The sequence below is a fragment of the Parus major genome, chromosome 5 (assembly GCF_001522545.3).
Source record: "Parus major isolate Abel chromosome 5, Parus_major1.1, whole genome shotgun sequence".
Classification (NCBI taxonomy): Eukaryota; Metazoa; Chordata; class Aves; order Passeriformes; family Paridae; genus Parus; species Parus major.
In genome coordinates, this window is record NC_031774.1 from 6,937,954 (window position 1) to 6,960,501 (window position 22,548).

The 22,548-nt window shown below is 56.6% G+C and overlaps 4 protein-coding genes across 8 annotated transcripts; 2 read left to right on the forward strand and 2 right to left on the reverse strand.

The window, feature by feature from the left end:
• Positions 1-10: 10 nt before the first annotated feature.
• Positions 11-4,188, reverse strand: TMEM138 (transmembrane protein 138). Of its 2 annotated transcripts, none has more exons than XM_033515433.1 (5): positions 4,101-4,188; positions 1,500-1,721; positions 1,256-1,427; positions 418-493; positions 11-335 (listed from the first exon to the last, which is right to left on the reverse strand). In XM_033515433.1, the coding sequence occupies exons 2-5, from the start codon at positions 1,625-1,627 to the stop codon at positions 223-225; spliced, it is 489 nt and encodes a 162-aa protein (XP_033371324.1). In that variant the 5' UTR covers positions 1,628-1,721; positions 4,101-4,188; the 3' UTR covers positions 11-222. The 2 variants fall into 2 exon arrangements, with proteins under 2 accessions (XP_033371324.1, XP_015487335.1); XM_015631849.2 differs by lacking the exon at positions 4,101-4,188 and adding an exon at positions 2,501-2,587.
• On the forward strand, positions 2,606-5,091 carry LOC107206220 (cytochrome b ascorbate-dependent protein 3). Of its 2 annotated transcripts, none has more exons than XM_015631847.3 (6): positions 2,606-2,715; positions 3,566-3,771; positions 3,834-4,042; positions 4,116-4,270; positions 4,550-4,706; positions 4,819-5,091. In XM_015631847.3, the coding sequence occupies exons 1-6, from the start codon at positions 2,675-2,677 to the stop codon at positions 4,840-4,842; spliced, it is 792 nt and encodes a 263-aa protein (XP_015487333.1). In that variant the 5' UTR covers positions 2,606-2,674; the 3' UTR covers positions 4,843-5,091. The 2 variants fall into 2 exon arrangements, with proteins under 2 accessions (XP_015487333.1, XP_015487334.1); XM_015631848.2 differs by lacking the exon at positions 2,606-2,715 and adding an exon at positions 2,767-2,923.
• A 393-nt stretch (positions 5,092-5,484) lies between these two features.
• TKFC (triokinase and FMN cyclase) lies at positions 5,485-9,707 on the reverse strand. Of its 3 annotated transcripts, none has more exons than XM_033515429.1 (18): positions 9,631-9,706; positions 8,986-9,028; positions 8,711-8,900; positions 8,528-8,638; positions 8,263-8,444; positions 8,114-8,192; positions 7,926-8,015; positions 7,779-7,813; positions 7,598-7,682; positions 7,437-7,526; positions 7,237-7,353; positions 6,949-7,068; positions 6,727-6,864; positions 6,363-6,469; positions 6,170-6,273; positions 6,058-6,091; positions 5,863-5,933; positions 5,485-5,775 (listed from the first exon to the last, which is right to left on the reverse strand). In XM_033515429.1, exons 2-18 carry the CDS (start codon positions 8,989-8,991, stop codon positions 5,505-5,507), a joined length of 1,830 nt encoding a protein of 609 aa, XP_033371320.1. In that variant the 5' UTR covers positions 8,992-9,028; positions 9,631-9,706; the 3' UTR covers positions 5,485-5,504. The 3 variants fall into 3 exon arrangements, with proteins under 3 accessions (XP_033371320.1, XP_033371321.1, XP_015487597.1); XM_015632111.3 differs by having other exon boundaries at positions 5,521-5,775; positions 5,863-5,952; positions 9,631-9,707; XM_033515430.1 differs by lacking the exons at positions 8,986-9,028; positions 9,631-9,706 and having other exon boundaries at positions 8,715-8,797.
• Positions 9,708-9,882: 175 nt separating this feature from the next.
• DDB1 (damage specific DNA binding protein 1) lies at positions 9,883-21,708 on the forward strand. Its single transcript, XM_015632110.3, has 27 exons — positions 9,883-10,010; positions 10,651-10,799; positions 10,901-11,017; positions 11,900-12,121; positions 13,312-13,426; positions 13,525-13,622; positions 14,314-14,472; positions 14,839-14,922; positions 15,073-15,189; positions 15,508-15,610; positions 15,718-15,793; positions 15,873-15,981; positions 16,200-16,378; positions 16,461-16,624; positions 16,705-16,812; positions 17,024-17,231; positions 17,329-17,424; positions 17,597-17,708; positions 18,145-18,268; positions 18,504-18,668; positions 19,008-19,102; positions 19,225-19,395; positions 19,868-19,977; positions 20,124-20,293; positions 20,404-20,506; positions 20,728-20,851; positions 21,132-21,708. Exons 1-27 carry the CDS (start codon positions 9,950-9,952, stop codon positions 21,213-21,215), a joined length of 3,423 nt encoding a protein of 1,140 aa, XP_015487596.1. The 5' UTR covers positions 9,883-9,949; the 3' UTR covers positions 21,216-21,708.
• The last annotated feature ends 840 nt before the right edge of the window (positions 21,709-22,548 follow it).

Below are 22,548 nucleotides of genomic sequence, written 5' to 3' on the forward strand. Positions count from 1 at the left end.
ACCCGGCAGCCTCTGGAAAACACATCCGATTTATTCCTTTAGGGTTTCCAAAAACATTCCAGTCCCAACCAAGGCTGTCGCCCTGAAATGCGGGGACGCCCCACAAGTCTCCCGCTGACTCTCAAAATCCCAAGGGCTGGTCCCCAGAGAAAGGATGAGCTGGAACAAACTCCAACAGAGTCTGTGGAGTGCAAGGAGACTCCAGGGGATTCGGGGAATCCGTCAACCACGGAAGTGGGCAAATTCCTTGCGGAGCCAGAGTGAATCCTGGTAGAAGAGGGGGTCTCCCAGGTGCACAGCTGTCCGCTTGTAGAAGTAGCAGTAGAGCACGGCCGCTGCAGGGAATTTTGGGATGAGAGAGGGCCCCCTGCACCCCCAAAAGATGCAGGATCCCACCCTGATCCTGGGAGTCCTTACCCAGCCTCTGGAAAACGAACAGGGTCTGGAGACCTTCAGTCCAGATGAAGCGGCCAGAGTCACGCCAGCGCAGGTTCTGAGGGGGTTGGAAAACTGGGAATAACCCCTGGAGCAGTTTCGTTGAGCCCTCCCAGACCCCTCTCCCCATTCCAAAGGCTCTAAGCAGGACAGAGGGACACCAAGCCAGGAGTAACACCTGGAAAAGGTTGGGAAGCCCCCTACCCCAAAGGTTAAGCAGCTCAGGGGATTTAGGCATTGAGCCCGGACCTATTCCGGCTTCAGACTGCAGATCCCTGCAAATCCCTGCAAATCCCCTTCCCGGACGGCGTGGGCAGCACTGGAGCAGCTGCTGTGGCTCCTGACACCCAAAAACATTCCCCATGCTACAGGGCAGCAGGATGGAGGGAACTTCAGGAGGTGTCCAGGGGATGGGAACTGTTCCATTGGGAAAGAGCTAGGAAGGAGTTTATTTGGGAAAGAAAAGGGGAAGGTGCCGCCAGGACAGATCCAGGAGGCTGGACAGCCCTTGGAGCTGTGGGAATGGAGGGAGCTGCGCCCAGGTAAAGGGATTAATCCCAGAAAAACCAGGAGCTGCTAGCACAGGCTTTCCCTGAGGAAAGAGGATTTTCTGATGGGTCACGGCCCTTAGGGAATGAGCTGGGATGGGGCTGGGATTGGGCAGGACCCTCCCAGCCTAATGCCAGCCACAGGATTAGGAATGGGACCTCTTCCATGGGGCACCTTCCAGGGGAAGACCATGAAGAAAGGACTGTGGGAAGCTGGGGGTCATGGAAAAATCCCTTGGGTGAATCCAGCAGCTGTGCCCACCCCATCCTACCATAATCCAGACGTGGAAGGAGATGCTGAGCGCCAGGTAGGCTGCGGAGAGCAGGATGGTCCCCTTGAATTTATGGAAGAGCAAGTTGACCAATCCCGCCTGGAAAACGTAGGTGTTGAAGAACATGAGGAAGACGATGATGACATTGAAGACGATGGCGATGTCCTGGATGCTGCCGGGAAAACAGAGGAATTGTGGGGTCCTGGATCTCCTGGATCTGCTGCCCCACCTTCCCCACACTCACATGAAGAGGACGAGCTGCACGGCCGGAGCCGTGCGGAGCAGCTCCGAGAAGGAATTTACGAAGAGGTCGTAGGAAAGCAGCAGGAACTGCAGGAACAGCACCAGGCTGTAGTTGCTGGGCTGGAGCATCCTCCTTCCTGGGGCTTGGAGCCCTCAGCCCCGGCATTCCCAATGGATCATGGCGCTGGGGGGGCTCAGCGGGGCCTCTCCCAACATCCCAGACCTGGGAGGGGGAGCACAGGGATTGGGATTGGATTCCAGAAACCAGGAAAACCCAGTGAGCTGTGCCCCCTCTCTCCTCTCCAGGCCGGTGTCTCCCTTCCCCCTGAAATCCAGCCCAATTCCCATGAGGAAATCCAGGGACGAGGGAGACATGCAGTCCCAAGAAGCAGTGTCCAAGCCGGTTATTCCTGGCTGTTCCCAGCTCATGGGCAGTTCTGAGCACGTTTGGGCATGTCCCACTCTGGGCACAGGGAGACGAGTGAGGAGACAGACGGGAATTTTTGGACACGGGAGCAGGTACAGCCCTCGTGGGACTCATATCCCACGGGAACAGCCCCCTTTGGGATCATCCTGGTTGGAGAGGGACGGAGGGGACAGGGATCCCCCGTGTCCTGGCAGGAAAAGGGCTGTGCTGGGGGCTGAATTCCCTGAGGGGGAGACATGGTGATGGACGCGGGAAAGGGGCTGGCAAGGGACAGAAAATGTCTGGAAATGGGGGTAAAAGGGCTGGAAATAAGGGAGGGGGGGGGCGGGAAGAGCTGGATATGAGGATTAAGGGATCACTCTCTGCCCCTCCAGACCCCGCGTCACTCCGCCCCTTCTCACAGCCACCACTGTGGAGTCCCCCGGCCCCCTCTCGCCGCTCTCTCCCCCTGGCCCTGGCTCCCTTCCCACTCCCGGGGTCGCCAGCCCGATACGTCCAAACGCCCCTGGGTCCGGAGCTCCCGGTCCCGGAGGTGCCAGTGGGTCTCCGCCGTGCCCCCCGCCCCGGGCGCTCACCCGCCGCCGCCATCTTGGTCCCCATGGAAACGGCCGCCGGAGCCGGAAGTGAGGGCGGAAGTGAGGGCTGGAGGACCCGCAGGGGCCGCTCTGGCCGCCGCTCCCCTCGGTGGCTGAACATTGGGGTGGCCGGGAAAACCATAGAGATGAGCAGGCAGAGCGGCTCTCGCCAAGATGGCGGCGCCCAGTGACGAGGAGGGGGCGGTGGGGCCCAGGTACAGCCCCGGGGTTGGGAGCGCCGAGGGGCGGCTCCGGGCTTGGGAGGGGCCGAGACACCTCGTGATCTGGGTTTTGGGTGGTGTCAGGGCCGTGCGCTGTGTCCTCAGGTCCAAGGGAGCCCCAGGTTTGGGGTGGGGCTGGGAAGCCATGTGTTCCCAGATTTCGGGGAGCCATGACACCGAGTACCCCAAATTTGGGAGATCCGTGAGTCTCTGTATCCCAGTTTTTGGGGAACCATAGGGTCGCGTGTCTCCACCCCTTTCCTGTCTCTGTGTCTTCTGAGGCAGCTGATTTGAGGTGTGGGGACATCCCCCGAGCCCGGAGGGGACAGAAATACCCATTTCTGGGGGCACATGCAAATCACATGCAAATGAGAGCGCTCGGGTCCTGCCAGGGGGACCATGACAGGTGACACCGGGAGCCCGTCGCTGCCATTCCATTCCCTGCAGTGCCGTGCCCAGGAATTTGGCTCTGCATGTCCTGTTCCATCCCTGGCCTCCTGCCCAGTCCCGGGCGCAGCTGGACCCTGGTCACCCCCTCAGGGTTCCCAGTTCCCCTTTCCATTGAAGGAAAGGACATCTCCATTCCTGGAGATGTCGGAGAGCCCCAAAAGGCGCCTCAGTCATCCCCAGCTGCCACCATCCTGGATCCATCCCTGCTATCATTTCCAGGCTGGGAAGCAGCTGGATCACCATCCTTGGCTGGGATGCAGCTCCATCCCTGTCACCTTTCCCAGCTGGGAAACAGCTGCCCCCCCACACTCTGTTTGGGCTCCCAGTTCCCCTTTCCGTGGCTCCTCCCCAGCACCGCATCCGGAGCCTGAGCCAGCTCCTCACTCACCCACAGGTGCCACCACCACCCCACAGCCATGCTGGACGTGCCCTTCCTGCCTTTCTGCGCCTTCCTGGGAACGCTGGGACTGCTCTGCGTGGCCATGGTGGGCAGCTGGTGCCAGCACTGGCGTGGGGGCTTTTCCCTGGATGGCAGCTCCCGGACATTCAACTGGCACCCAGTGCTGATGGTGACGGGATTGGTGGTGCTCTATGGCGCAGGTGAGCACAGGGAGCGCGGGGATCCCGGCACGGCTCCTTCCTGACTTTTTTCCCCCCCACAGCTGCCCTGGTTTACCGCATTCCCAACACCTGGAACGGCCCCAAGCTTCCCTGGAAGGTGCTGCATGGCAGCTTGGCTTTGGGAGCGTTCGTCCTGACCGTGCTGGGGCTGGCGGCCGTGTTCCGCTTCCATAATTCCCAAGGGACGCCCAACATGTACTCACTGCACAGCTGGATGGGGCTGGCCACTGTCCTGCTCTTCTCCTGCCAGGTGGGAACCCCTCCTGGATCCCCCAATCCCTCCAGCATCCCAAGTTTTCTGCCCTCACCTTCTCTTCCCACAGTGGGCAGCAGGTTTTGGAGCGTTCCTGCTTCCCTGGGCTCCCGCCTGGCTCCGAGCACTCTACAAGCCCATCCATGTTTTCTTTGGCTCCGCCATCCTCATGTTGTCCGTGGCTTCCTGTGCGTCGGGAATCAACGAGAAGCTTTTCTTCAGCCTGTGAGAGTCGGGGGAGAGGGGCTTGGGAAGAGCCCTCACAGGGGTGGGGGGACTTGGGAAGAGCCCTCACAGGGAAAGGGGGGCTTGGGAAGAGCCCTCACAGGGGTGGGGGTGTGCTCAGGATGTGGATTTGGACTGGATTTGGGAGTGACCAGTGCAGAGAAAAGGTAACTGAGCACTGCCTCAGGTGTGTAGCTCCCTGCACACTTCCCTGCAAGGTTTGGGGCAGGGGGTTTTGGGAACATCCAGAACATTCCCAGCCTCTCTTCCCTGCTCCAGGAAGAATGGGACTATGGACTACAAGCTCCTGCCAGCTGAGGCTGTGTTTGCCAACACCATGGGGCTCCTCATCCTCATTTTTGGAGTGCTGGTGGTGGCTGCTCTGGCCAGGCCCAGCTGGAAGCGCCCAGATTCCGACTCCCCCGACTCCCGCCAGGTACGGGACGTGCTGGGTGGATTTGGAAAGCTGAACTGGGAAGCTGCCCCCCAGCACAGTCCCGAGGGTGGGGAAGGATTGAGGGATCCAAGCTCATCCCTGTCTCCCACAGCCCCTGCTCTCTGCCGAGCGCTGATCCCAGGGATCTCCCAGCACTCCCAAGCTGCATCCTTGTGCCTCCATGTGCCAGCTCCTGCCTGGATCCCGCTCCATACCAAACCCCAGCGCTTCCTGGTGCCATCCCTCAACGCCGCAGCTGGAGCTGCCAGAGCCTTGCTGGGACAAAGAGGAGCGCCTGTATCGCTCCCACTCCAGAGGATCCGGCTCAGGGTGGAGCCACTCTGGAACTTCATGGACATGGAATAAAATGTTGGCTTCTACAGGGCTCCAGCACTTAAATCCCTGGGGATAAGGGAGGGCCTGGGAGCTGGGGTGGGAGAGGTGGGAGCTTGGGAGTAGGTCCTGGCCAAGCCAAGCTGCCCCTTCCAAGGGCTTGTCCTTGCTGGCTCCCTGGAGACATGGAACAGCTTCCCGTGGTCACCCCACGGGATTTGGGATCATGCTCTGCCCCATCCCCACTTCTCCTTTGCTCCTTTCCCAGAATCCCCCCCAGACCCCGTGCCCAGAGCCATGTGAGCGCTGTGGTTTCCCCTCCACACCCTGGTTTCCTTCCTCCCCCAGTCACAGGATCCCTGTTCCCATCTCCCTTCCCAGCCTGGAGCAATGGGGGGCACCCCCACAGACCCAAGTTCCACCATCCCACCCCTCCAAGCTAGCATGGGGGACACATCCTCAGGTTTATTGGGAAACATCCTTGAAAGAACACAAAAGTTTATTGGGATACACATCTCTATCACTACAAGGGGACACAGATTTTTGGGGATACACATCCCTGTCATTACTGGGGGGTGCCCAGGGAGTCTCGCAGCCCCTCCAGCACTGCTCCCAGCACTGCTGCCACGGCCACAGCCCCGGGATCGGGCTGTTCCAACCGGGATGAGCGGATGTAGCTGGCTCTGCCCGCCCCAGCCTCCATGTGCCTGGTAGCTTCTGCTGCCGCCTCCGCCCTCTGCCAGGGAAAACAGGGTGTTTTCCAGGATAACATCAGGGATTCCCACCCAATTTTCCCACCATCCCAGCTCCCAGCTCTCCATACCTGGACGGCTGCTGCCAGCACTTGGAGCGGGTCAGCACCAGGACTGCGCAGGGAATGCAGAGCCTGTGCGGCTGCAAACAGTGAATCCAGCTGGGAAAAGTGGGATTAGTCTGGGAGCCAGGGCTGAGACCAGGTGGGAACTCCCTGACATCCCCCTGGAAGCCTCCCTGGTTCTCGGGCTCTCTCAGCACTTACCATTGTCCGGTCTCCTGGCGCGGCTCCTCCGTACCTGTGGGGGATGCAGGGAAATTCAGCGGGGATTGGGATTCCCAGGGGGAATTGGGATACCACAGCTCTTGGCACTGACCTCTGCATGGCCTCAATCCCAGCGTCCATGGCATCGGCCCACGCCGGGGAATCGCTGCGGCCGCGCAGGCTCCGGGCAGCCGCCGTCAGGAAGAGCCCATAAAGCTTTGGGAATAGTGTCAATCCCATCCCAGAAAGGCAGCCAGGTGTGTCCCCCCATTCCCATTCCCATTCCCATCCCCATTCCCACTCACCACTCCAGAGGAGCCTCCCATCTGCTCCAGCAGCACATCAGCCAGGGCAGAGAGCAGCTGGGCTGGAGCCGCTGGAGGCGGCTGGGACCGCATCCATTCCTGGATGGCTGTGGGAATGGAAGGGAAAATGGGATGGGGGTGGCCCTGGAGTCCTCTGTCCCTCGTGGGGATAAGCAGTGACAGTCCCCAATTCCATAGGGAAGCTGCCACTGCATGCAGAGACATTCCAGTATACAATTACAGAAGGGGCACCCCAGGTTTCCTTAATCCCAGGAAAGGATGTCCTGGGGAACTCCCTGCTCCTGGGAGCTGCCATTGGGGCAGCATTCCCCACAATTCCCTGGATAATGGCTCCCACACCCACCTTGGGCTGCCCGGGCGTGAGTGTGGCCGCAGTCCCCATCACCTGCTCCCCGATCCAGCTCGTTGAGCTTATCCTGCATATCCAGCAAGGTGCTGCACACCCTCTGCAGGACCCGCTCCACCCGCGCCGTGCCAGGACCTGCGGAGAGGAGATGCATCCCTGCACAGTCCCAAGGGAAACTGAGGCACGGGGGGGATGTGACAAGGGACGGGAGCTCTGTACCAGTTCCAGCCTCTTCCTGCAGCTTCCTGGGTCCCTCTATTGGAGCTGGCACCTCCTCCCTCTGGGTGGTCGCTGGTCCTGTGACAATGTTGGGCCACGCCATGGCCGTGGTCTTGGCATCTGGAAGAGCCAGAGACGTGGTGGCTCAGGATCCCACTGGATCCTCACTGGCACACCCAGCAGCCAGGAATTCCACCCCCAGACATCCCACTGACCTTGTGTCCCGTCACCCAGCACATGGGAACCCCCATGCCCCAATCCCAGGCTGCATTCCCACCGGGAACTCACCGATCAGCCTCACCAGCTCCTCATCCACCAGCATGAGGGTGAGGGAGACTCCAGCCATTTCCAGTGCCGTCATGAAGGATCCCACCAAGGCCCGGGCAATGCGGATCCCTCGGTTCTCTGTGGGATCCAGGGTCGAGATGGGAACATTCCAGTGCGGCCAGAGCCAGGGAATGGGATCTCAAGCTCCCCTCTGCACTCACCCAGGGAGCGCACAGCAGCTCCAGCCACAATTCCCATCTCCAGGCAGGACAATCCACCCAGGTTGTTCACCACAAGTACCACAGAGGATCCTGCAGGATGGAGGGCAGGATGAGACAGGGATCTGAGGGATTTGGGAGCACAGAGGGTTTGGGGGTCTCACCAGGGGTCAGGGACAGGTGGGAAGCGTTGGATTGATCCGTCATGTGCTTCAGCATCGTCTCCACAGCCTTATCTGCTGGCAGCACCTGGAGGGGACACAGAGCAGGGGAAGAGCAGAGTGGGGAGGTCTAGAACTAGGGAGATCTGGGAATGAGGAGGAAGCAGCAGAATTCCCCCCTCACCTTCATCCTGCGCACTCCAGCCTCACCATGGATGCCTATGGAGACAGGGCTGTGTGACATGCCAGCCCTGGTGACGCCTCCCCGGGGGAACGGGGACATTCAGACCCTCCAGGGACCCGAGGGGAACACTGAGGGGCCGCTCCTCACCCAGCCCCAGCTCCATCTCGTCCTCAGCCAGCTGGAACGAGGGCTTGGATCCTGGGATGCTGCAGGGAGACAGGCTGAGACCCAGGGTACCTGTGCAGGTGGAAATGTTCTGTTAAAACTAGGGGGATTTTTGGGATTCAGGGGCTGGGGGACATGGGATAGCATTCCCATGGGATAACACAACACACCCATGACTTTGGCAGCTGCTGTCACCTTCTTCTCGATCTCATCCAAGCTCGCTCCCGCCTCAGCCAGAGCTCCCGCCACCTGTCCCGGGCACAGAGGGTGAGCGACCCCCGAGAATTCCCCAAATCCCCATAAAGGGTCCCAGCAGAACCTTGTGGATGAGGACAGTGCCACAGATCCCACGGCGCCCGGCTTTCCCCGGCGTGGCGAAGGCGCAGTCGTCGCCCACCACCACCATCCGCACGTCGGCCCCCTCAGCCCGCGCCCGCTCCAGGGCCATCCCGAAATTCAGCCGGTCCCCGGTGTAGTTCTTCACGATCAGGAGGATCCCGGCTGCAGGATGGATGCAGAGACAACGGGAATGACGCAGCACTGGAGGGAGGAACCCCAAAATTCCACCCCAGTGTGTTCCCAACCTGCTCCGGCCTGTGCCACGGCCCGGATGGCTGCCAGGACGCTGCCCACGGATGGGGATGCGAACACGGCTCCGGCCACCACTCCGGTCAGCATTCCCTTCCCGACGTAGCCTGTGGAGAGGGAAGAGGGCTCAGCCCCGTTGCCCATGGGTGGGGGGTACAGGTGGGACGGGGGGGTCTCACCTGCGTGGGCAGGCTCGTGGCCGGAGCCCCCCCCAGAGAGCAGGGCCACACGGCCACGGATGGCCGGCAGGTCATCCCGAAGGACCACCCGGTGTCCCTGGAGCAGCCGGAGCCCGGGATTGCAGGCCACCAGCCCGGCCAGAGCATCGTCGGCACAGCCAGAGACCGTCGTCACCAGCTTTTTGGGGACCTGGGGGGAAAATGGGGAGCAGTGGGACGGTGAAAGGAGGAATGCCAACCCCACAGGAATGACAACACACCTGCTCCAGGCTCACCTCCATGGAAGCGGAGCGCAGCACTCGGATCCAAAGATGGAATCTGTCCGGAAAGAGGGCAAGGTCCAGTGTTAAATGGACAGCGGTCTGGAGAGGTGGGGCTGGGAAGGGGGTGGGGTGGGATGGTGTCTCAGGTGATGGTGATGCTATGGGGAGTGTCTTGTGGGAACGGGGCTGGTGTTGGAGTTCTTCCCAAACAGGGACACCTTCCCAAGCAGTGAGCTCCTTTTGAGATGAGGAGCCAGGATGGGACCGCTCCCCACACCAGTCAGGCCCCCCTTTTGGGATGAGGCTCCAGGATGGGATAACCTCTAAACAGGGACCCCATTTTGGGATGAGAGAGGACCTTGACGGCTCCTCCCACCTCAAAGCGGGACCCCCTTTTGAGGCGGGAAATCAGGATGGGACTACCCCCAAACAGGGACCCCTTTTTCGTGTGATAGGGGGACTCGCACTCCTCTCAAGAGCAGGCCCTGGACGGATCCACACTAGAGCTTTCGAGGGCCACAGAGCTGCAGGGAGCAGGGAGGGGGCTGCACCCTCCCATGCGGGGTCCTCCCTTCGGGATACGGCGTGGGATCAGGGCGGGATCAGCGCGGGACCCGCGGGTTTTGAGGGAGACCGCCCGCGCATCCCCCGCCACACCTGCGCTCTCCAGGGTCCTCCAGCCGCCCCTCTCGTCTGCTCTTCGCGGTCCTCCCAGCGGGCTAGAGCGGCTCCTCTCGTCTGCTCTTGGCAGTCCTCCCAGCCGGCTAGAGCGGCTCCTCTCGTCTGCTCTTGGCAGTCCTCCCAGCCGGCTAGAGCGGCTCCTCTTGTCTCCTCCTCCCGAGTCTTATCGGCGGGCTAGAGCGGCCCAGTGCACCCACTTCCCGGAAGTGGCGGCGACGGCGGCAGAGAGGCCGCGCTCTCCGTTCCCCCCCCCGGTTTCCCCCGCGCCCCCCCGGGACCTCCCGGTTCCCCCAACATGTCCTACAACTACGTGGTGACGGCGCAGAAGCCGACGGCCGTCAATGGCTGCGTCACCGGTACCGCGGGGCGGGGGAGGGGGGTGACGGGAACACCCGGTTTGGGGGGGCGGGTGATTATGGAGTATTGGGGGGCTGGAAGTACGGGGGACACGGGGGGGATGGAGGTGCCGGGGGGCGCCGGGTGTCCCGGCGGGCTTTTGGGACACCGGGAAGGGATTGGGAGTACGGGGAGGGTTTTGGGGTAGGGCGGGGTGTGGGGTTCACGGGTGGGTTTTGGAGTACGGAGGGGTTTGGGGGTACCGGGGATTTTGGTTTACCGGAGGGTTTTGGGGTACCGGAGGATTTTTGTATTTGATATTTGCATGCCAGTATAGGGGTACTGGGGGATTTTGGAGTAGAAGAAAGATGAATGTACTTCAGAAATCCGTAACAGGAGTGAGAGAGAGTGGGATTTGGGGAAGTTATGGGAGCCTCAAGAGCCCTGGGGGTGCTGGGTGTGGTGGGAAGAGACCCCAGGAATGAGGATTCCTGAGGAAAGACAGTGGGAAGAGCATTTCTGCAGAAAAAACTGCTGAGAGAAAGCAGTTGCTGAGGGTGTTTAGCACGGTGCTGGGATTTTGGGATGCTCCGGGGAGGCTGTGGAAGTGCAGCCTGGCACTCCGAGGTACCAGCTGATCCCTCTTCCCTCTTTTCCCAGGACACTTCACCTCTGCGGAGGACCTGAACCTGCTGATTGCCAAGAACACCCGGCTGGAGATTTACGTGGTGACAGCCGAGGGGCTACGGCCCGTCAAGGAAGTGGGAATGTATGGAAAAACCGCCGTCATGGAGCTCTTCCGCCCCAAGGTGGGTGCTGGCAGAGCAGGGATGGAGCTGTGCCCACCTGGGCGGGGTGAGATGGGAATGTCCGCCCCTGGAATTTGCATTGTCCGTGTTTCTTCGGGCAGGGGGAGAGCAAGGATTTGCTGTTCATCCTGACGGCCAAGTACAATGCCTGCATCCTGGAATACAAGCAGAACGGGGATAGCATTGACATCATCACCCGTGCCCATGGAAATGTGCAGGTGAGGGGGAATGCAGCACCTGGAATGGGAATTCCCTTCCCTAGGGATGGCTCTGCCTTCCTGGTGCAGCAGGGTGTTGGATTTCTGTTGTTCTGTTGGTGGTTCCTTGCCGGCTGCTGGGATGGATCTGGGATGGGTCACCTGCAGTCACAGGATGTTTCCAGAGTTAGTCTTGGTCTCTGGGAGGATTCGTGGAATTCTGGGATGGTTTGGGTTGGAAAAGAGACCTTGAAGCTCATCCAGTTCCCTTCTGCGGGCAAGGAGACCTTGTGCTATCCCAGGTTGCTCCAAGCGCCATACAGCCTGGCCTGGAACACTTGCAGGGATAGGGCAGCCACAGCTTCTCTGGGAAATCCATTCTAGGGCCTCATTACTCTCACAGAGAAGGATTTCTTCCCAATGGGAATGGGAACGGGTTCATTTAAACCAGCACATGGAATCCTGGAATGGTGTGGGATGGATGGGACTTCGAGATCATCTCATTCCACCCCTTGCCACGGATACCTTCCGCTAGACCAGGATGCTCCAAGCTGTGTCCCTATGTATTCAGCTATGTTCTTGGGAGACCTTGTGGAATAGCAAATTAAATCTAAGGAAAATTAAAGCCTAAACTCCTTTTGAGGCTGAATTTTCCCTGGGAAATGAGTCCTGTGGGAATCTGTGGCAAAGCTGTGTGGTGTGGGAGCTCTGCCAGGTGTAGCAGTTGGAAAGGCGTCTCCTCCTCCTTGGTGGCTTCCCAGCTGGAATTCTCAAGCCTTTTGGGAAGTGTGCAAGGAGCCATTCCTCACCTAAGGGCTGGCAACTCCTGTCCCTGTTTTTCAGGGATATTGTCCTGGCACTAATCACCTTTTTCTTTCCCCTCTCTCTGGAATTTTCCCTCAGGATCGCATCGGCCGCCCCTCGGAGACGGGGATCATCGGGATCATTGACCCCGAGTGCCGGATGATCGGGCTGCGGCTCTACGATGGCCTCTTCAAGGTCATCCCCCTGGATCGGGAGAACAAGGAATTAAAGGCCTTCAACATCCGCCTGGAAGAGCTCCAGGTCATCGACGTGAAATTCCTCTACGGCTGCCAAGCTCCCACCATCTGCTTCGTCTACCAGGTGCCTGCTTATCCATGGATAACCCAGGTGGAGCCAAGGGCTCCCAAGGTTTTCCAAAGGCTTTTTGGAAGGCAAAATTAGGGATGATTCCATCTCCTCCACGTTCCTCCATGCTGCCTTTTTCCAGCTCTGGGAGGGAGGAAGAAACACTTTCCCACAGGATTCCTGGGCAGCCCTGCCTTGGATGGGAATTTTCCTTGTTAAAACCCCAGGGGGATCTTTCCAGCGAGATCCACAAACAGTTGTTTCCCATAGCAAGACTTGAGCCTTTCCTTAAAAAATAAGGTAGTGCCCTTCTTGGTATTTTTGGGAGGTGATTCCAGGTGTGTAAAGAAGATTCATGACCACTCCCATCACCTGGCTCCATATGGAGAGAGCATTCCAGGCCTTCTCTGGATGCCTGTTTTGATCCAAAGAGCCTTTGCTGTGCTGAGTGAGCAAGGGATTAGCTTTCCTTTGTTAAATTCCAGGCTTTCCCAGGCTTAGCTGAAATTCCATGCCAGCAGTGGCTCCATTAATCCCTGTTTGGGCATTGATGGATCCCCCCCAAACTTCCTGGATGGAGGAAGCCACTTTGTCACCACATACCTGTAGGGGAACAGTTGGAAAAGTGCTTTCCCAGCTTTAATGATTCCATGATCCACGTCAAAACAGCTTGGAGCAGGAGCAGGATGTCAGTTCTGACTCATAAAGCTCCGGATTGTTTCGATCCAATAGATGATCCTGACCCTATGGAGAGCAGGATGTTTCCAAGCTGTTTCCTAGATTCTTTCTCCGTTTATTGCCCATTATTCCAGGACTTGGTCTGAGTAGGACAACAGGGGCTGGGATAATTTTTGGGAAGTTCTGAAACCACAGGGATAAACCCCCCTGAATTCCTGAATGTTTGCAGGAGCTGGAGGAGGGGATGATACTCCATTACACCTCTTGTTCCCAGGTTATCAGAGGAACACAAATTCCAGAATATCACTTGTAAAACAATGGAAAAACACTTTCCAGTCTTTTTTGGCACAGGGATTTCCTCAGGGAGTATTGATATAAGGAAAAATTTGGGAGAATGGTGGCATGTGAATATGAGGGAGGATGAGGAGGTGGGAAGCTTCAGCAGCTCCCTGGAATGGTGTTTTTGCAGGAGATGAGGCAGAACGTTCTCACTTCTGGAATCTCATCCACTTTTGCTTCTCTTCCAGGATCCCCAGGGCCGCCATGTGAAGACATACGAGGTGTCCCTGCGGGAGAAGGAATTCAACAAAGGCCCTTGGAAGCAGGAAAATGTGGAGGCCGAAGCCTCCATGGTCATCGCAGGTTGGGCCTTGTTTGTAAAAGATCTTCCCATGTTTTTCCAGGCTGGATGGCTCCTGTTTTCCAGGCAGGTTGTGTCATGTTTGTTGTGTGTCCCGCAGTGCCAGAGCCCTTTGGAGGTGCCATTATCATCGGACAGGAATCCATCACCTACCACAATGGGGATAAATACCTGGCTATCGCTCCTCCCATCATCAAGGTGAGAGGATCCAGGACTGCATCCCAAAAATCCCCTCCTTTCCCAGCCCTTCCAGACAGGAATTCAAACCCCTGTTGTTCCAGGTGTGGTTTAACAGTGCCACTTACTTGGACTTCCAGAGGTTTGGCTTTCTGGTCACTGTTTTTGGGGATCAAGGGACATCCATGGTCCCTGTGTACTTCCCCTTTCTGTAGAGTTCTTGGGATTTTGTTTGGGCCCCAGGGAATGGGATTAATTAGGAATTAGTGCATGGTCTGGGCACAATTCCAGGGCAGAGCCTGGTTTCATTTCAGGCAGTGGAAAACATGGATGAGCCCCTTGGAGACTTGTTTGGAGGAGAAAAGGCTTAAAGATTTCACGACATCAATTGGACTTGTGGATTTTGTGGGAATAACAGGTCACTTCCCACGTTTAATTGGAGGAGGAAGCACCAGTGGCATGGCTGAGGTGCTGCTCTGAGCTGAAAGAGGGCTGGAGTTGCCATCCAAAGGTCCTTTTAAGATGGAAATAAGGACAGGCTAAAAATCTTGGGGGAGAAACAGGAATATTGGTGCCTGAAGGTCTCAGTCCGCTCCTGGGATCTGAAGTGTGTGGGATGCTGGAGCTGGGAGCGCATCACCTGCACAGACGTTTTGGGGACCAGTCTGGGGCTGTTCCAGTGGAATCCTAGAATTCCCTGCTTTCCCTGCAGCAAAGCACCATCGTGTGCCACAACCGTGTGGATCCCAACGGATCGCGGTATTTGCTGGGAGACATGGAAGGGCGGCTCTTCATGCTGCTCCTGGAGAAGGAAGAGCAGATGGATGGCACTGTCACCTTGAAGGATCTGCGTGTGGAGCTGCTGGGAGAGGTAGGAATCACCTGGGCCATCCCTGGTACTTGCCTGGGATTCTCCCAAGTCTGGAAAGGCTCCGTTTAGGAATGAGTGGGAATTTTGGGAGCTGGAGATGTTGACACTTCACACTTGTCACAGCCCTGAACTGTTGGGAAAATTCCCTGTGGGCACTTAAAACTTATATCTTCTTCCCGTTTTTTTTCCCTGGTACTTGCACTGGGAGGAGCTTGGACTCTTTGGGATTTATGGAGGGATTAAATTCCTTTCCCATGCCAAGGGTTTTTCTGTTGGGTAACAGCTTAGTGGTGGAAGGTGTGTGTGTGTGTGTGCCAGGACCTTTCTGTGCCACTGGTGGGTCACCTGCCTCTTCCCATTTTCCAGACATCCATTGCTGAGTGCCTGACCTACCTGGATAATGGAGTGGTGTTTGTTGGCTCCAGGCTTGGAGATTCCCAGCTCGTGAAGGTACCTGACAGCTCCTGGTTGTGAGTTCCCACAGGACTTGATTTCCATCAAAACCGGGAGATGTGGACGCATTTTCCTGTCTTCTCTTTGCCTGCCCTTTCCCTGTCCTGCTCCTTAAAAGACAAGAATTGATTCCAGTATTTATTCCAGCTCAATGTGGACAGCAATGAGCAGGGATCCTACGTGGTGGCCATGGAGACCTTCACCAACCTCGGGCCCATTGTGGACATGTGCGTGGTGGACCTGGAGAGACAAGGCCAAGGCCAGGTAACATTCCTGCTTCTCCCTCCTCACTGCTGGGAATTTTTGGCTGAGTGTGTCCATAAAATCATGGAATCCCAGAATGGTTTGGGTTGGAAGGGACCTTAAGGATCATCTCGTTCCATGCACAGGGACACCTTCCACTAGACCAGGTTGCTCTAAGCCCTGCCCATCCTGGCCTTGGTGGATCTTTCAGGTCCCTTCCAACACAAACCATTCCAGGATTCCATGATTCTAGAATGGGTTCCACATTTCCATGATCCCAGAGAAGAGTGGGGGAGCTTCCCAGCCATGGCTGGTAAAGTCCATCTGTTTTACTTCCAGCTGGTCACCTGCTCCGGGGCTTTCAAAGAGGGATCGTTGCGGATCATCCGGAACGGCATCGGGATCCATGAGCACGCCAGCATCGACCTGCCGGGAATTAAAGGTGTGGGAGGTGTTCCACAGCCTGGCAGGGGACATGGTGGGCACAGATGAGGTTGGGATGTGGAATTGTGAGGGAGTGTGTGAGGAACTGTGGCCTCCTTGTTGCAGGATTGTGGCCACTGAGGTCAGATCCGCACCGGGAGACGGACAATACCTTGGTGCTGTCCTTCGTTGGCCAGACCAGGTAAAGGTGGGATGAGCTGATCCAGACTCCCAGCCCCACGTCAGAACAGGAATTAATGGGAATTCCCTTCCCTGCTCAGGGTTCTGATGTTGAATGGAGAGGAAGTGGAAGAGACGGAGCTCACAGGATTTGTGGATGACCAGCAGACGTTCTTCTGTGGCAATGTGGCACATCAGCAACTGATCCAGGTAATTCCAGCATGAGGAGAACATGGATATGGCTCTCCTGGTGCCATATGGATCGTGACATATCCAGGGCAGAGGTTGGAGTGCTTCCTTGAGCTGATGGGATCAGCAAACAGGATGCTGGGTTCATGTTTCTAAGGGATATGGAAAGAGAGAGGTTCCTGCTGTGCCACCCACCTTGGAAACAGTTTTTCCATGATTTTTCCTGTCTCTCTTCCCAGATCACCTCTGCCTCGGTGCGACTGGTCAGCCAGGAGCCCAAATCCCTGGTGAGCGAGTGGAAAGAGCCCAATGGGAAGAACATCAGTGTCGCTTCCTGCAACAGCAATCAGGTGGTGGTGGCCGTGGGAAGAGCCTTGTACTACCTGGAAATCCGGCCCCAGGAGCTCCGGCAGATCAGGTGAGCCCACATCCTGAGGGCTCTTGGGATGCTGGGATTTGGGATCCAGGCAGACACACCTGTCCTCCCTCCTTCCTCCCAGCTGCACAGAGATGGAGCACGAGGTGGCCTGCCTGGACATCACCCCCCTGGGGGACTCCAACGGGATGTCCCCGCTCTGCGCCATCGGGCTCTGGACTGACATCTCTGCCCGCATCCTGAAGCTCCCGTCCTTCGAGCTGCTGCACAAGGAGATGCTGGGAGGAGGTAGGACCCTCCCAAGGGTGGGAGTGGTCACTGGCCATGTTCTGAGTGACCTCAGCCGTCCCTTTTCCTGCTTCCCACAGAGATTATCCCTCGCTCCATCCTGATGACGACCTTCGAGAGCAGCCACTACCTCCTGTGTGCCCTGGGGGATGGAGCTCTCTTCTACTTTGGCCTCAGCCTCGAGACAGGTGACCTTTTCCCTTCCTTTCCAATTTTTTGGGAAAGATCCTCCGTGCTTTCTCAGCCACATGCTCAGGTGCAACTGGCTGTGGGCTGGGGGATTTCTCCAGCACACTGGAAAAAGAAGATGGATTCTTAGATCTGGGATGTGCTTACCCGCACTCCTTTTTTCCCTGAGGTGGTGTGGCATATCCCAATCCCTTTTCCCTCTCAATCCAGGCTTGCTGAGTGACAGGAAGAAGGTGACCCTGGGCACGCAGCCCACAGTGCTGAGGACGTTCCGCTCCTTGTCCACCACCAACGTGTTCGCCTGCTCCGACCGCCCCACCGTCATCTACAGCAGCAACCACAAGCTGGTCTTCTCCAACGTCAACCTCAAGGAGGTCAACTACATGTGCCCCCTCAATTCCGACGGATATCCCGACAGGTGAGCCTGTCACGGGTTCCTGATCCTAAGGGATATGGAGGGGAAGGGAGGTTCTTGCTGTTTCACCCAGTGTTTTCCATGATTTTTTTCCCACAAGTTTGGCCTTGGCCAACAACAGCACACTGACCATCGGCACCATTGATGAGATCCAGAAGCTGCACATCCGCACTGTTCCCCTCTATGAGTCGCCCAGGTGAGAATTCCTGGGATGAGGATTCCTGGGATCAGGGTGCTCTGCTGCACAGGACAAGGGTTGGGGTGATGTTGCCATCCCAGGAGCAAACAAACAGTTCTTGTTTGCTTCCAGGGCTCTTGGAATGGCTTTTCCTGGCTCTCCCACCCACATGGCTCTGTTTATCCCACAGGAAAATCTGCTACCAAGAGGTATCCCAGTGTTTTGGGGTGCTGTCCAGCCGGATTGAGGTGCAGGATGCCAGTGGGGGCACCACGGCACTCAGACCCAGCGCCAGCACCCAGGTGAGATACCAGGCTGGGTCATCCTGCGCTGTGGGGATCAGAAATCCTGATCCAGGTTTTCCTTCACAGTCCTTCTTTCCAAAGCTGTGAGCCCAATGCAGTTCTTCAGCTGGAGAGGAGTGGGATGGTGGGATCTCTGCGAGGGGAGGTCATAGCCATTATTCCTGTATTTTTGGGTGCTGCTCCTTCCATATCCCATAGAGACTTCTTAGTGGTCTCCAAAGTTTTCCTTTTCCCAAGGATCTAGCTCTGGAAGCCACAGCTCTGTGTAAACTCAGATGAACACCATCGTCAGCCCTGCAGGACCAGGGATTGTGTCCCTTTACTCATTCCTTGCTCCACCTGTTCTTCCTTCCCTTTTCCCACTCACTGAGTGCCTGAGTGCTCTGGGTATCCAGAGTAGCACCGGGATGTGACGGATTTTCCTGTTTCCCAGGCCTTGTCCAGCAGCGTGAGCACCAGCAAGCTGTTTTCCAGCAGCACAGCTCCGCACGAGACATCCTTCGGAGAGGAGGTGGAAGTGCATAACCTGCTCATCATAGACCAGCACACCTTTGAAGGTACCTGTCTCATCCCAAAATCCAGCTTTTCCCATCCTGGAGAAGCCCATGGGAGCTCCAGCCAAAGCATTTTCCTGGAGGAACATCAGCCATAAAGTTTAGGGAATACCAATTTTTGATGGCACAAGTTGGTGGGGAATAGGACAGGGAATCTCTAGGATGTGTCAGGCTTTCAGTTTAAGGACTTTGGGATCCCAGTTGTTCCTCCCTTTCCCGCTTTTTTTTTTCCTCCCAGTGCTCCATGCTCACCAGTTCCTGCAAAACGAGTATGCCCTCAGCCTGGTCTCCTGCAAGCTGGGAAAGGATCCCAACACCTACTTCATTGTGGGCACTGCCATGGTGTATCCCGAGGAAGCGGAGCCCAAGCAAGGCCGGATCGTTGTCTTCCACTACTCTGATGGTAAGAACAAGGTGTTGTCATCTGGAAAAATCCAGCTTTTTTTGGTGGGAGATCAGGGACGAGCTCCTCAGACCCCAGGGGGCTCGTATCCCAGGAGCAGGCAGTTTTTCCCAAGGAGTCTGTTGTTGGCATCTGTATGTGCTGTGTTCCCTTTCCCCCTGTCTCCTAGAGAAACCCAAGGATCCCTCACCAGCCAGGATTCTGGGATTTGCTTTCCATGTCACTTGTCCCCCTCAGAAACAGTTTTTTAGGAAGCAAAATTCAGGCCAGCTCAGCTGAACCCCCTTGACTTCCCACCCTTTGGATAAACAAGCCAAGTAATGCCTGGCTTTATTCCAGGGAAGCTGCAGAGCCTGGCTGAGAAGGAGGTCAAGGGAGCTGTGTATTCCATGGTGGAATTCAACGGGAAGCTGTTAGCCAGCATCAACAGCACGGTAGGCAAGGCCCTGACTTTTTTTGGGAGTGTGTTTGTGGATCTGGATGTCAGCCAGGTGTCTGTTGAGGAACATATCCCAGCTCCCATGAGGAATATCCCAGTCCCTGTCCCATCCCACAGGTCCGCCTGTACGAGTGGACAGCGGAGAAGGAATTGCGCACGGAATGCAACCACTACAACAACATCATGGCCCTGTACCTGAAAACCAAGGGGGATTTCATCCTGGTGGGAGACCTCATGCGCTCTGTGCTGCTCCTGGCCTACAAACCCATGGAAGGGAATTTCGAGGAGGTATGGAAGTGGTGCCGGGAATCTGTTCCAACAGCTCTGGGCACAGGGAATGGCGTCGGAGGGGATAAAAGGAGGAGTTTGGCTTGACTGGATAAGGTTTCACACGGATCCCTGTGGTTTCTGCGGGGATGGAGTCCCTCAGTTTCCAGGGAACTGGCTGTGGGAAGAGCAGCTGGTGCCTGGTGGGTGGGAGGTGCCATCTGGGATGCCTGGTGTCCACTTGGAATGGGGGTTTAAATTGCTGGAGTGGCTTTGGCATAAGCTGCTCCACGCTTTCCCAGGATGTTATCCAAGTGCTACTTGGACTAGGACCATCTCCAGGAGTGCCTTTCCTACTCAGCTGCGTCCTGGAGCAGAGAGGGACGTGCTGGATCCTGCCTCGCTCCTGAATATTGGTGTTGGGTGGGATGAGGATGCAGGAACCCAGGCCATGCCACCTGGACACAGCGTGTCCCTTCTTGGCTCCTTCCAGATTGCCCGGGATTTCAATCCAAACTGGATGAGTGCCGTGGAGATCCTGGATGATGATAATTTCTTGGGAGCGGAGAACGCTTTCAATCTGTTTGTGTGCCAGAAGGACAGGTGAGCCAGATGGAGTGGGAACGGGGATGGGATGGGGTGGGGTGATGGGATCTTCTGGAAAACTGGAGGAGTGTTCCCAGTTTTTGGGAGCAAGGGAAAGTTTTGGAGTGCCCCCATCGGGGACTGAGCAGTGTTTGGGATTCCAGCGCGGCCACGACAGATGAGGAGAGGCAACACCTGCAGGAAGTGGGATTATCCCACCTCGGAGAGTTCGTCAATGTCTTCTGCCACGGATCCCTGGTCATGCAGAACTTGGGAGAGACTTCCACACCCACCCAGGGATCCGTGCTCTTCGGCACTGTCAATGGCATGATCGGTAAGGAACAGGGGCTGAGGATTCCCTGCAGAATTCTGGAATGGTTTGGGTTGGAAAGCTCATCCAGCTCCACCCCGTGCCATATTCCAATGTCCGTTATTCCCATGCAGGCCTGGTGACATCCCTGTCGGAAAGCTGGTACAACCTGCTCCTGGACATGCAGAATAGGCTCAACAAAGTCATCAAGAGTGTGGGGAAGATTGAGCATTCCTTATATCCTTTGACATTCCAGCCAGGAGTCTGTGCTGGGTGGGGTTTACCAGCTGGAGTGGGTAGGAGCGGGTTTGCTGGTGCCATCAGAAATCATGGAATTAAAGTTGGGAACGCCCTCTGAGACCACAGAGTCCAGCCATTATCCCAGCACTGCCATCCCACCATTAATCACATCAGGGCTGGTGTTATTTCCTGTGGATTTGGCTCCTTGACAGCGGCACCTGGAGATCATTCCACACCGAACGGAAGACAGAACCGGCCACGGGATTCATTGATGGAGACCTGATCGAGAGTTTCCTGGACATCAGCAGGCCCAAGATGCAGGAAGTGGTGGCAAACCTGCAGGTGAGCTTGGGAATGTGGCCTTGGATCCTTCAAGGACCTTGCTCAGAAATGCAGGCTCAGTAAATCATGGAATTGTTGAGTTATGGAATGGTTTGGGTTGGAAGGGACTTCAAGACACCTCCAGGTTGCTCCAAGCCTTGTCCAATCTGGCCTGGACCACTTCTAGAGATGGAGAAGCCATAGCCTCTCTGGAAAATCCTAAATCCACACCCTCCTGAATTTACTGGGAATTTTTTTTTGCACCTGCCAATGTCTCCAATGCCTTTTCCTCCCTGTGCAGATTGACGATGGAAGCGGGATGAAGAGGGAAGCCACCGTGGACGACCTCATAAAGATCGTAGAGGAGCTGACCCGGATCCATTAGCAGGATTCAGGATCGTTCCCTACTCCTCCTCTCCACATGGAGCAAAGGGAAATCCTTCCCTGGCCGTGCCCAACACCGGCAGCAGCGGCCGGAGGGGGACGGAATCTCACAGGGGGAGCAGCTTGTTAGGAATTTGGAGGGGTGTCAGTCATCTCCTGCTGGGATTCATGGATTCTGCAGATTTGGCTGTGCCCAGAACTGTCCCTTTCCTTGGGTGATCCACTGGGATCTGATGCCCTCACCTCGATTCCCTTTTCCCTGGTGTCCTTAGATATTTTATTACGTTTTTTGGCTTTTGGTTTCGCTTTTGATCCTGGTTTGTTTTGTTTTTTTTTGGAAGGGGAATCAAAGCTGGAGGAGCAGCTGAGGCTGGAGCTGAGCGGGATAACTCTGTCTCCATAGGATCCATGCCTTGCTCAGGGTGGGAAGTTCTGGGAAGTTCAAGCTGTTGCTGATTTTGGAGTTTTACCAAATAAAGTAGTCCAAGAGGAAAGATGTGTGTCCTGAGGAATGATGATATCCAAGTCCTTGGCTCTGGGATCTTGGGGACACCTGTTTTCCAGGTGCATTTTGCTGGCTTTTCTTGGATGTTTAGGAAATTTTAGTTCCTTGCCTGTTTGGCAGTGGCCCTGTGAGTGCCTGGAGAGGCAGATTGTGATGGAATTTTTTGGGAAAGCTGGATTTTCCAGCCTCTGGCTACTCATTAATAGTTCTCATGGTCTCCCACCTCCTTCACATCTCTCATGGAATTTGGGGGTTATCCTGGATCTTTTCATGCTCCCCCAGACCTGGATCTCCCCTGTTAACCCCTGGTTAAGTGACCCCCAAGTCCCATTCCATGTGTGTTTTTCCCAAATCCTTCCCTCCCAGAGACAGTTCGTGCTGGAAGCATCCCTGGCTCCCGCTTCCATCCCCTATTTTCAGAGGAGGCCACAGGGACAAGGCTATATTTGGACATCTCTTCCAAGAGCTGGGGGAGCAGGGAGTGACCTTGGACTCTGTGCTGCTGCATTTATTACCTTGGGCTCTGTTTACCTGCCTGGAGCAGCTTGTTCCCAAATTTTGGGAGGCCCAGGGAGCGGCACAGCCCGGATCCTGGAAATGCTCTCCTTTTCCCACCAAAACTGGGGGTGCTGGCGCCAATGCAATGTTGGCACCCTGCTTTTTTTGGGATAAAAGTGCTGCTGGCCCAGGCTGGATCATTGTTTATACACTGCCACTGGTCATGGAGCTGCCTCCCAGATATTTGGGATCACATTCCCTTAGGACAGGAGTTTCCCACTGTTGCATTGGGATCCTAAAAAAATTGGACTGACACCTCCCCCCCCCCCCA

What these genes read in the sequence shown, in the direction of transcription:
- DDB1 (XM_015632110.3), top strand. Translation starts at nt 9,950, where the DNA reads ATGTCCTACAACTACGTGGTGACGGCGCAGAAGCCGACGGCCGTCAAT. An exon ending in GACCCAGCGCCAGCACCCAG is followed by an intron (nt 17,709 to 18,144) that starts GTGAGATACCAG and finishes CCTGTTTCCCAG; the next exon opens with GCCTTGTCCAGCAGCGTGAG. An exon ending in GGGAAGATTGAGCATTCCTT is followed by an intron (nt 20,507 to 20,727) that starts ATATCCTTTGAC and finishes TGACAGCGGCAC; the next exon opens with CTGGAGATCATTCCACACCG.
- TMEM138 (XM_033515433.1), bottom strand. Translation starts at nt 1,627, where the DNA reads ATGCTCCAGCCCAGCAACTACAGCCTGGTGCTGTTCCTGCAGTTCCTG. An exon ending in GTGCAGCTCGTCCTCTTCAT is followed by an intron (nt 1,428 to 1,499) that starts GTGAGTGTGGGG and finishes TTTTCCCGGCAG; the next exon opens with CATCCAGGACATCGCCATCG. An exon ending in GTTCGTTTTCCAGAGGCTGG is followed by an intron (nt 336 to 417) that starts GTAAGGACTCCC and finishes AATTCCCTGCAG; the next exon opens with CGGCCGTGCTCTACTGCTAC.
- LOC107206220 (XM_015631847.3), top strand. Translation starts at nt 2,675, where the DNA reads ATGGCGGCGCCCAGTGACGAGGAGGGGGCGGTGGGGCCCAG. An exon ending in GAGGGGGCGGTGGGGCCCAG is followed by an intron (nt 2,716 to 3,565) that starts GTACAGCCCCGG and finishes ACTCACCCACAG; the next exon opens with GTGCCACCACCACCCCACAG. An exon ending in GGTGGTGCTCTATGGCGCAG is followed by an intron (nt 3,772 to 3,833) that starts GTGAGCACAGGG and finishes TCCCCCCCACAG; the next exon opens with CTGCCCTGGTTTACCGCATT.
- TKFC (XM_033515429.1), bottom strand. An exon ending in AGCAGCTGCCAAAGTCATGG is followed by an intron (nt 8,016 to 8,113) that starts GTGTGTTGTGTT and finishes CCACCTGCACAG; the next exon opens with GTACCCTGGGTCTCAGCCTG. An exon ending in CTGGAGTGCGCAGGATGAAG is followed by an intron (nt 7,683 to 7,778) that starts GTGAGGGGGGAA and finishes TGTCCCCTCCAG; the next exon opens with GTGCTGCCAGCAGATAAGGC.